This window comes from Elgaria multicarinata, chromosome 21 (genome assembly GCF_023053635.1).
Source record: "Elgaria multicarinata webbii isolate HBS135686 ecotype San Diego chromosome 21, rElgMul1.1.pri, whole genome shotgun sequence".
Taxonomy (NCBI): domain Eukaryota; kingdom Metazoa; phylum Chordata; class Lepidosauria; order Squamata; family Anguidae; genus Elgaria; species Elgaria multicarinata.
In genome coordinates this window covers 15978890-15990262 of record NC_086191.1, presented here as the reverse complement: position 1 = coordinate 15990262, position 11373 = coordinate 15978890, and the positions used below count along the sequence as shown (strand labels likewise).

The 11373-nt window shown below is 52.1% G+C and overlaps 2 protein-coding genes across 4 annotated transcripts in view; one reads left to right on the top strand and one right to left on the bottom strand.

The window, feature by feature from the left end:
• Positions 1-786: 786 nt before the first annotated feature.
• Positions 787-2935, top strand: BOLA1 (bolA family member 1). Of its 3 annotated transcripts, none has more exons than XM_063145654.1 (2): positions 787-890; positions 2155-2935. In XM_063145654.1, the coding sequence occupies exon 2, from the start codon at positions 2175-2177 to the stop codon at positions 2625-2627; it is 453 nt and encodes a 150-aa protein (XP_063001724.1). In that variant the 5' UTR covers positions 787-890; positions 2155-2174; the 3' UTR covers positions 2628-2935. The 3 variants fall into 3 exon arrangements, with proteins under 3 accessions (XP_063001724.1, XP_063001725.1, XP_063001723.1); XM_063145655.1 differs by having other exon boundaries at positions 824-840; XM_063145653.1 differs by lacking the exon at positions 787-890 and adding an exon at positions 1344-1401.
• A 4499-nt stretch (positions 2936-7434) lies between these two features.
• Positions 7435-11373, bottom strand: part of LOC134412293 (serine/threonine-protein phosphatase 2A 56 kDa regulatory subunit beta isoform) — a 328596-nt gene continuing 324657 nt past the window's right edge. The window contains exons 23-24 of the mRNA XM_063146188.1: positions 10013-10172; positions 7435-7848 (exon numbers count right to left, since the gene is read on the bottom strand). Coding sequence (XP_063002258.1) covers positions 7665-7848; positions 10013-10172 — 344 coding nt within the window. The 3' untranslated portion in view covers positions 7435-7664. The remainder of the gene's footprint in view (positions 7849-10012; positions 10173-11373) is intronic.

The window sequence follows — 11373 nt, the reverse complement described above, 5'->3', positions numbered from 1 at the left end:
ACAAAGAGAAAAGCCTGGCTGAGGAATGCCGGGCGTTGTAGGGTCTCTCTCTAAGCATGCACGGGATTGCGCCCTAAATTAATCCAGCACCCTGCTTCCCAAAGAATCCTCCGGGCGGGGGTGGGTAGGGGAGAGCTGGGGTCTCTGCGCTCAAGGAGCTTACAGTCAAAGGCAATGAAAAGATACGCAAAAGTGCACGCTTTCTGAATTCAGTTGTCTCCCCTGCATGTTTACAGCCACAGCCTGTCCCCATAGGTATTGGACTACAACTCCCGGCGTCCCCAGCCACCGCCTGGGGTTCATGGGAGTTGTAGTCCAACACTTAAGCGGCAGGCTAGGTTGGGGAATAGCCTGCCCATGCCACTATGCCCGACTAGGGATTACCCAGGCAAAATGTGCCCAGCCAGCTAGCGCCAATGTAAGCGTGCTCACTTTGGAAGTAAGTCTCCTTGGATTCAATGGGATTTACTCTCAGGGAAGAACGCCTAGGATCGCGGCCACGACCTCCCTGAGTGCTAAAGCAGCCACGCAAATCTGCAGACTCGAAAACTGCATTCAGCCCATTGCAGCGAGTCGTCAGAGGCGTTTTCTTGGGATGCCCAATATCAAAGATGCAAAATGTACATTGATGGTGCTATATAAATAAATAATAATAATAATAATAAAAGGGGAGGGGGAGCTCAAAGGACTACAATTCCCAGAGTGCAAGAGGACGAGAGGGGGGGGAGCGCCCCGGAGCTTGCCGGGAAATGTAGTGCTGTTGACTCCCCACTGAACTGGAGCGAACTACATTTCCTAGAATCCACGACGGGGAAGAAGGGAGCGCAGAGAGACTGCAAGGTCAGCAGCGCAGGAGAAAACGCACTTTGGGGCTCTGCTTTGAAGGGCAGGTGGAGTATCGTGTCGTGTGAACGTGGAGGCGGGTGGCGGGTTCCCCTAGGGTTGCGTGCATGCGAGAGAAGGGGGGTGCGTGGATGGGCGGGGCGGCTTCTGCTTGCAGCGCCTGCAGCCGGGAGTGCCTTGTGCAATGCGTGGCACACTGAGCTCCCATGTTTCCTTTGCGTCACGGTTAAATAAGCGCACCCGTTCTTCTTTTGCAACCCAAAGAGACCACCTTTGCAGCTTGCCCGCCGCGGGGCGCCAAAAAGGCGCTCCCTCCGCACCCCCGCCAGCATCTGGGCATGCAGGCGCCTGCCCCGCCCCGCCCCCCAAACCCAGCTGAAATCACAAAGTTTCATTGCGTCAGGCTTCCTGCCTTGGAAAAACTTTCTTTATTACCGTTTCTCACCGATGCACTCCGCACGTGCTCAGAGAGGCGCGCGCCTTTATGGCTGTGTCACGTGTTCCGCAGCCTGGGGATGGGATTCCGGATCCAAAAGCCTCCGCGGACTTGTTTTCAAGGTGGGCCCCATTTTGGAACATCCATACAGGACTACGCAGCATCCTGGCAGCGGGGATGCAGGGCCTTTGGCCCCCAAATCAGCCTCCTTTGGGCTCAGACGTGGGGGAATGGGTTGTCGCTGAATGCTCCTTGAATTGCCCCCGAACCTACTTGAAGTTTTCAACTTCCCACCATCAGGCAGTTCCCACCAGCAGCACAAGGCAGCAGGGGCTTGCCCACCGCCGCTCCCCTCTGGCGAGTTGGCAGACCTTCCAGGCCACCCCTTCATAACAGTACAAGCAGTAACGGAGTGCTACTCCAGCCCATCCAGAGGGCCCCGGATTTGGGGAAGGCTCCTGTAGGTAGAGACAGTCATAATGACCTCAAGCCAACCGTTAGCTTTAACCTACTCCACAGGGTCGTTGTGAGGATGACTACGCCAGGGGTACAGAACCTGTTTCAGTCCGAGGGCCGGATTCTATTGCAGAGACGCTCTCGGGGGCAGAGCCGGACTCAAAAGGGGCGGGACATCAGTGCCCAAATTTGCATAGTTTAGCCTGAAGGTCTGACTACCACTAAGTCTTCAGCGAGGCATTTTAAACTTCAGAATGGGGGGTGGGGGGGTGCTGCCGAAAAGCCAAGAAGGCACCCAAGGATCCGTGTTTGGGGGGGAAGGGTGGGCCCCGAGGAACAGGGAGATTGCTCCCCCTCCCTCTCCGAGCGCCCTGGGGTGGGGAGGCACACGCACTGACACTGCCGCCTTCTGCCTGCAGCCCTCTCCGCCCCGCCTCCGATGCTGTCCTCCGCCGTGCTGGTGCTGCGCCGTGCTCTGCGTTGGCCGCCGTCCTTCTCTGCCGGCTACTCCGCGCTGGGCGGGGGCTCGCCCATGGAGAAGCCGGTGGAGGCCTGCATCCGGACCAAACTCCAGCACGCCCTGGAACCGGTCCATTTGGAGATCATCAACGACAGCCACATGCATGCCGTTCCCCGCGGGGCCGAGACCCACTTCCGGGTGGTGGTGGCCAGCCGCCGCTTCGAGGGCCTCTCCCTCATCCACCGCCACCGCCTGGTCAATGAGATCCTCCAGGAAGAGCTGTCAGGCCCAGTCCATGCCCTCTCCATCCAAGCCAAGACCCCCCAGCAGTGGGAGAAGAACCCCAAAATCATCCAAAGCCCCGAGTGTCTCGGGGGATCCAAGCATGACCCCCACATGGCGGGCAAAGTGGGAAAGACGGGATTGATGTGAGCATGAAGAAGAGCCGGGCAGTGGGATGGCAGAGCCACGTCGGTGGACCAGCCACAGCACCATGCTAGAAGCAGAAATAAATGCCTCGCTCCGGCTTTCTCCACCACAGCCAAACCTTGCCTCCGTTCGCCAGAGAGCTGCTTTTTTCTAAAGAGGGATGCGGCACGTTCGTTTCGGGTTTCTGTTAGTTCGTTTCTGCCGATTCTCTCATTCCGGCTGCAGCGGGGAGACTTGGGTGTCTCAAGGACAGGGCTGTCTGCCTTTTATTTAAGCACATTAAATTTCTTGGGCTTCGCTCCTTGTTAAGAGCGCACTGTCAGCCTTGTTTGTGGGCGAGGGAGCCGTTGCTTCGGTGCTCGGTTGCGATGGCGCTCTGCCCTGCCTTTCACGTTGGAAGGCCAGGTGTGCAGACCGGGCCCAGCCCACGGTAGCTCACAAGACTAAATCTCACACTCTGGCCAGAAGGGACCCCCACTTCACCATGCACAGGGTTATACTCAAAGACAGGTGAACCTGAAAACGTACATGGGCAACCCCCAGTTTCTTTAGCTATTTCAGGGTGTTCCCCCCCCATGAGATTTTTAGCTGCTGTAAGTCAGACAAAAGCATTCAACAGATGTAGCTAACCCTGCACTCTTAAGATATCGCAAGGCAGCTGCACCTGTTGACTTCCTGCCTGGCCACAAAGTAATATTGGCAAAGGAACCCTGTCCAGCTGGCTTTCCCTGTAGTCTGAATACCTCATAAGGGCAGTTTTTGGGAAAGGGTGAAAACTGGGTGTGCAAACACTTTCCTGAGCAGTTTGAATATTTGCAGATATTCAGCACCGCCCTTGGTGCCTGAGCCAATAGCCAGGGAAGATTTCCCTCGATCATGTGAATGGACATCTCTGCCCACACTGGGCAGATTAACCTGGTTTTTTTAAATCATTTAAACCTCTACTACCATAGCAAGTGCCCTCAAAGTAGATCCAGCACTGATTTAAATTTTGCAAAGAGATCTATAGATTGTGTAGATCGATGGAGAGAAAAAATGATTTATGGACAACACACCACCTTTTTCATACCTGAAATTCAGAGTTAGTGCACTTTCCACAGAACTCAGGATGTGTGTGTGTGTGTGTTGTTTTAAAAAACTGCGCATTTCAAACGTCTAAGATTAATTTTTTTTCAATCTTTTATTTTATTTTTTTTCATTTTTACATTGATTTTTGTTGACTATGAGTTCATAATGCCGGGGGGGGGGGGGGGGGGAGGAGTCCTGTGCATGGCCAAAGCCAGACTTAAAACTTTTTCCTTTTCCTGCTGAACTGCACACACAACCTCTTTTTTTAAAAATGTTAAATTATCATTATTATTCACAGCACCTTTTCGGAGTCCTGTCCCACCCCCTTTTCTTTTCTCAACATGACATTTAAAATAACCTTCATATTTTATCAGCATTCTTGGCTTCTGTTTTTATACAAAATGAAACAAACCAGAGACCACAACTGAAGTTATGCTTTTTTTTTTCTCCTGATATTTTTTTTTCAATTGTTCTTTACAAACATCTAAAAACTACATCACAACACAAGGTTTGTTTGCATACAGACAGTACTACATAGGTTTGTATGTTGGCTTTGTTTAGAAGACCAGCTACACTGTAAAGGATGGAAAGAGACCAGAGTCAGAGAGGGACACGATCCGGGGGAGAACAAGGAATCGCAGGGGTGGTGTGGGTGTGTGCTTTGATTACGTAGGACTCAGATACGTTCAACTGTGTATGGATCTGTTTCTTTCCAAAAGGGTAGCGTAAAGACCTCGGTCCATTTCAAGAGGCATCCAGATTTTAAAGGAGGAAAAATAATACCCTATTCGCAACCTTAAGAACAGAAGAAGACCCCTGCCAGATCAGAGAAAAGTACAAACTAAACCGGACCAGTGTCTTAATTTTCCTCATTGCCATCCAAAAAACTAGTTACTTGGAAAGAAAAAAAGTGGAGACCTTGGCAATCTCCTATACTGAAAATTTCCCATCACAAAATGCTTTTCCCCGCCGTCAAAATGACAACTATTTCACTGGGCAGTGCTTGGAAACGGGGGTAAATCATACCAAAGAGAAAACAGGCAAGAATCCAGGCCAAGGTGTCAGCTTGAGTAAAATCACACGTGCTGTAAAAAAGATTGGTCCGAGATACTCAACGTCAAGTTTGGCCACCGTCTGCATCATCCCCAAGTTCCTCTTTGGGTGGTCTAGAACAAAAGTGAGGAATTTTCCTCCCTAACATTTCAAAAATTGCACTGGAAAACCCCAGATCTGGATATCGGATTTTAAATAAATAAATAAATTAGAATTCAGCTTGAGGATTTGGGCAGGGGGGGGAAACTGTTCCACAGCTTCGTAAGTCATGCAAGATGTAGCGGTCCAGCAATTTCAGTATTTGCCATCTACACCTGGGCCGGATCTACACTACTGCTTTAAAGCGCTTTATAACAGTTATAAGCGCTATAAAACTGTTATAAAGCGCTTTAAAGCAATAGTGTAGTCAAGCTACAGGGCTAGGAAGGAAGGGGATTTGTGCTTCAGCACCACCCCTACAGATGGCCAAATAAGGGTATTGCAACTACTGGCTCAGCAGAGGTCAGGTGACGCAAGGGACCCATAGGGCTGCACACAGCCCTATAAAAACTCAAGGGACCAATAGAGGTTCACCCAGACCTATAAAGACACCAACTCTGGGCTGGTTACTTCCATTGCGTGTGCTGGCCTGCAGGCCTCAGAAAGGCAGTTGTGACTGATCCCTGTGCAGAATTGTGAAGGGAGGCAGAATATACCCATCCACACTGCTCAATACATGCCACTTTCGGAAGCAAAAGCAGCAGACCCTGTAGGCTCCAAACCAAAAGGGGCATGTTCAGCCAACAGATAACCCTAACCCTCCACAAAGCCAGAAGCGGAGAGAAGGAAGACAGACTTCTCCCCTGATGTTTATCCCAAGAAATTGTTATCCAAAGACCGGTTGGAATTGAAGGCGTGATCGGGTCCCATTACTGGTAGACCTTCCATCCATCTCTGGTATTTTAGCCCTGGCCTATTTGCCTGGGGTAATGCGCCCCCCGAGATCGTCTTCCAAACTGAATCCGGCCCTCAGGGGAATAAGGTTCTGCACCTCAGTCTAACCCCCCTTTTTGAGACCCTAGTTCAGCGGCTGCCACCTCATTTTGGGGTGGTGGATTCTGAAGCGTGCGACAGGCTTCCCCAACAGCTGGTGACTTTCAGATGCATTGGACTGCATCTCTCCGGCCAGTCCACGGGGATGATGGGAGTTGTGGCTGCGAACATCTGGAAGGCACCAGAGGTTGCAGAAGGATAAGCACCCTCCAAAAACACACACACTCTTTTTTCTGTTCAAAAAGAGGTGGTAATGAAAGAGGAAGCAGAATAGCAACCGCAGGAATTGTCCTCCGCTCACGTTAGGTACGCTTTGTCGAAGTTCCCCTAGTCTGAGTGAACCCGATTTTGGTCCCAAAGAATAGAAACTCTCCCTGCTGCCACTGCACCTCTTTTGCCTCCCGGCACAGAAAGACTACCTCTCTCTCTCTCGTGGCATATATGAAAAGCTCCCCCGAGGGGGATTGTGCTCTTTAAGTTATTGTGCATCTTCCTGGGAAGTGGTCTCCTTGTGTTCGTCAGACCCCAGGGGAGGAAGGTGGGGCCAAGTGCTTGCCACAGGTCTTCGGAGAAGCCGACGCGCTGATCGGAGCGCACTGGAGACCCGAAATAAATAAAAGCTGCCTGCGCAGATGTGCTAAGTCGGCCTGCCACCCATTTGGTGCCCTGTCGATGTTCTGAACTACAACTCCCATAAGCCCCAGTCAGCACAGCCCTTGGCCAGGTGAGAAGGAAGTTGTTATCCAAAAGATCTGGACAGCACCCAATTGAGGAAGGTGGTACTAAGCTGATTCCTGCTGGTCAGTGAATCGGCCGAGGGTAGCCCAACTCAGGAGATGGCGGGTTCACGGTTCCATGTGCTTTTGCACACTTCTATCCATTTTGACGCTGAGGCATCACCGAGGTATAGAAGCGGCAAACGGAATCACCCAAACCCAAAGGCAAGCTCTCCGGTCCCTTTCGTCAAGCCGTCCGCCTCTGAAATGCCAGCCCCCCAAAACAGATCCACCACCAGCCAATTTCCACGGACGCACAACAAATGTATAGTTTGTGGAGGAATCGCGCCAAGAGGTCTGACCTGGCAAATCCTGCTTACATCACCTGCAAATTGCAAGGCTGTTTCGCCCAGCAGCCAAACCGGTTCCTCGGCGCGTCGGGAAATTCCCACCTGAAACGTCAAGCTAAACAAAGTTACACCTGAATCGACGCTAGTTTTACACCCAAGAAACGGACGCTAAAGGTTGTGGGGAGTACGTTGGCGTTTGTTCGTATGCATACAGTGGGATGGGCTGAAAAACCAGTGGAGTTTTGCATTGATCTGTACATACACGCACACGCGCACAGACACAAAAGCGTGCCTCTTAGGAACCTTGGAAAACAAAACAGAGAGAAAGAGAGGGTTTGTTTGGAGCACATGGACACATCCAAGTTCTGTGAGTTGTTTACAAGCTTACACGTTGGTGTAAAACGGTATCATCACGCTTCCTCTACCGGATATTGGGACACCCAGCCTGGACTGGCAAGTGTGGGGTGGGGGTCACAACCTGAAATGCCAAGGGGGTCTGGAGGTTGGCCCTCTGCCCCTCTGCATTCATTTGGTGCAGAGAGAGAGAGAGAGAGAGAGAGAGAAAACGAGAACACTGCCTCTGCTCTCTCTTTGGTTTCCCCTGCCTCTCCACCTGGGAGTGGATTCACATGTACACCAAAACCATGGGAGGGGAGCAGGAGGAGGAATTCCAAGAGCGAGTGGACTTGTGAAAGAAAGTCCATCCGGAGATGGGTTCTCTATTGAAATGGAACGACAAGACGGTCACAGTGTCTACGACTCTAAAATCTCCCCCAAGTGGGACAGGGCAGGGGCGGAAGAGGGCCGCGTGCGAATCTCTCTCACTGTAGAACCTGCCCCCGTGTCTCCGGCAGTTTCAGGGCCAGCGAGCTGCCCACGGCGAGAGCCGCCGATGCCAGCAGGATGGGCACTGCTTTCGTGATGCCGACGAAAGACGTGAAGATGCTGATGCCCAGGACAGCCGCCAGCTTACACAAGGCGTTGAGGAATCCGAAAGCGGTCGTCCTGGGAAGGGAGGAGAGGCAGAGAGAAGAGGGATAGGGGGAAAGACACAGAGGATTTCAGAGGTTTCCTTTGGTGCGCGAGGTGCCCTCTAAGGGGCACACAGTGCAAAGCCATGACCAATCGTTGCCATTCATTCCCTCTGTTTCCCATGTCCAGGCAGTGCGTGCCGCGGCTTGTGCAGCCAAAACAGAACCACCCACGCACAAGACGGCTGCTATCTGCATGGTTGGGGGTTCCTGAGCTTTGCCACACACACAAAATACTCCCAAAAAGCGTTAGGGAGGAAGAACCTTGAGGGGGCCCCCAAAAACACCCCAGTTAAGTCTGAATGGTCGTTGACCACCGATTGCTGATTGGTTGCTGTGGGGATGGACTGGAGGAAACACGGCAGGCTGTTTCATATGGCACGACCCTATGAAAAGTAGGACAGGGCTTCTGTATCTTTAACAGTTGTGTAGACTAGGGAGCCCTGTCCTCCTTTTCATAGGGTCACCCTAGTTTATTTGCAAGCCCAGTTTCTTTGAATAACAATCCCTATGGCAATAACAATCCTTTGCGGCATCTCCAGGCAGGGCAGGGCAAAATCCTACCTGCAACCCTGCAGAGCCGCTGCTGCCAATCAGTGTTGACTACACCGGCCTAGATGGGCCCTGGGTCTGGCTCAGTCTCCCCATGTTCCCCATCACTCTCAAGAGTTCCCAGAGCACCTCACGAGCGCCCTCCAAAGCCCAATTTAAACATGAGGCCAGCCGGGCAAGGAAAGTTGGTTCAAGTGGCCCCGAACGCATCCAGTTTTCCTCATTTGAACTGGGTTTGCCTGCCGGCACGTGCAGCATTAGCAGGGTTCCGTACCACCCTCCATGGACGCTGCACCAATGTGCTCATGTTTTGCTTAGGGCTTTCTATCCCCTACCTCCGATCCCAGCCACGAACCTACATCTTGTGCTGAGGACCCATCGCCCTCCGGGGGAGACCAGGGTCTCCCTTGATAAGGGATTGGCTCTGGCTTAGAGCTCTACCTGATTTCAGTTGTTGCTGTTTTTCACCCTATGAGCCCCCTTCTTTCCCAGAGAAAACAACTCGGGAGTTTTGCCCCTCTGCAAGGAGCAGCACTCAATCTCTCTCTCTCTCTGTGTGTGTGTGTCCGTGTCCCGCTTTTCTTGTACTGTCAAGGTCCCTCCAGGCAGCCGGCGGGTGACTGGCAAACCCAATGCGTCACTGTTCCCTTGTCCTCATTTCAAATGCTGCACAGCCTCGCTCTCTCTCTCTCTTCCCCCCTGCAAAGTGTTTATCCCAGAAGGACAACGGGGGGGGGGGGGGGAGGAAAAGAGACCAGGACTGCAACATCATCACAAGATCCAGATTGTAGGTGGGCTTTCTGGTTTGTTTTTTTAATGGGGGAGGGACGTAATTAACCGCTCTGGACTGCAGGCCGCCTCTCCGCAGCTAAGGCTCACTGCAGCTGCCACAAAAAGGGTGTCTTTCGTCCAATGCTCAACTCCTGGTCGACCCTAAAAAAACCTCCCAAACGTTCCCTCAATTCTTTGCAACGTATATGCGTGTTGGTATACATGGCAGTTAGCAAGGCATGCAGCGGTTTTGAAGGGAGACATTGGAACACACACACACACACGCAGAGACCCTGCAGATTGTGTGCACGGGGGGGGGGGGGGACCCATCTTCCCCTATCTTCTCCCACCCAAACCTTATTTCCCTACACTGCAGGGCCCACGTGTATAAAATGGCCCTTGCGTTCAGCACGTGAGAATCCCGTTCCAGAAACTCTCCCTCTTTTGTGAATCAACCGTTTCCTTCCTTCCTTCCTTCCTTCCTTCCTTCCTTCCTTCCTTCCTTCCTTCCTTCCTTCCTTTAAAACAAGTTTCTGGAACTCATGTTTTAGGAAAACGTCAACACAGGGGCACGTGAAGACTGCACAACCTGCTTCCCTGGCCAATTTTCCTTTCTAGATATTACACATTCATTTTCTCTCGGTAGTCTGGCCTATCTCGGGGCAAGGGCACAGAAATGGGTTGTTTTTGTTCTGTCTGGGCTTCCGACTTGGGGAGAAACGGAAGGCAAAGAGTTTCACCGGCGCAGGACACAAAGCGAAGAGAAGTGTTCCAAGCTAAGCACAGGAACGGCCGGATGCATTTCAACCGCTCACCTTCTATCCGACGGGTAGAGCTCGACCGTGAGGACGTCCAGCGCGTTCCACGAAGCTATGCTGACCCCTCCAAATAGACAGAGCAGGGCGATCATGGCCGACTCACTGTTGCCGAAGGACAAGAAGAAGCAGCTCACGCAAGACATGACGCTCGACCCGGCTTCATGAACAAGGTAAGAGGGCGGAGGGGGAGAGAGAGAGGGAGAAGACAAGACGAGTCAGGGAAGTCCCAGTTCAGGGTTAAGAGCGTCGATTGTCCTCAGCGCTCTTTGGGTGCATAAACCAAGCTGTTGAGAATCGGTGAGCTACTTTTAAAGAAAAAGCAGGTTTCTAGACCTTAGGGTGAGAAAGTTTAGGAAACCAGGCAAGAGCTCAGAAACGCAGAGGATGCGGACAGAGCTTTTGCGTTAATTACTGTTCAGAATAAGAGGAAGCGTTCCTGAAACAGCACTGCTCATTTAGCAACCGTATTCTATAACATTACTTTACTGTATAGGAGTGTGCGTGTGCGTGTGTGTGCCAGATGTGTTGGTACTACAATTCCCAGCACCTCCTAGCCAGCCTGTGGGCACTCTCATAGAATCATAGAATAGCAGAGTTGGAAGGGGCCTACAAGGCCATCGAGTCCAACCCCCTGCTCAAGGCAGGAATCCACCCTAAAGCATCCCTGACAGGTGGTTGTCCAGCTGCCTCTTGAAGGCCTCCAGTGTGGGAGAGCCCACAACCTCCCTAGGTACTGGTTCCATTGTCGTACTGCTCTAACAGCCCGGAAGTTTTTCCTGATGTCCAGCTGGAATCTGGCTTCCTTTAACTTGAGCCCGTTATTCCGTGTTCTGCACATTGGGAGGATCGAGAAGAGATCCTGGCCCTCCTCTGTGTGACAACCTTTCAAGTATTTGAAGAGTGCTTTCATGTCTCCCCTCAATCTTCTCTTCTCCAGGCTAAACATGCCCAGTTCTTTCAGTCTCTCCTCATAGGGCTTTGTTTCCAGACCCCTGATCATCCTGGCTGCCCTCCTCTGAACATGCTCCAGCTTGTCTGCATCCTTCTTGAATTGTGGAGCCCAGAACTGGAGATCTGGGTTCTAGTCCTGCTTGACTACTCTCGCTTGTTCTCTGCTGCACACTTGGCTGCACATCTGCCTAGACGTACAGAGACGTTTTGGAGGGCTCATAGGAAAGACCTCCTCCATGGGGCCCCTCCCTCTGTGAGTCTGCCTTCTCACTGCCATGGTCACCTGCTCCTCCTCTTCCTCCTCTTCCTCATCATGGCTCCCACTTGCTTGACGGGCAGAGAGCCAGGAGGCCAGGGTGTCTCCTACTCTTCCTTCTCAGCGCCACTGTTGTCTGGACCAGAGCGAG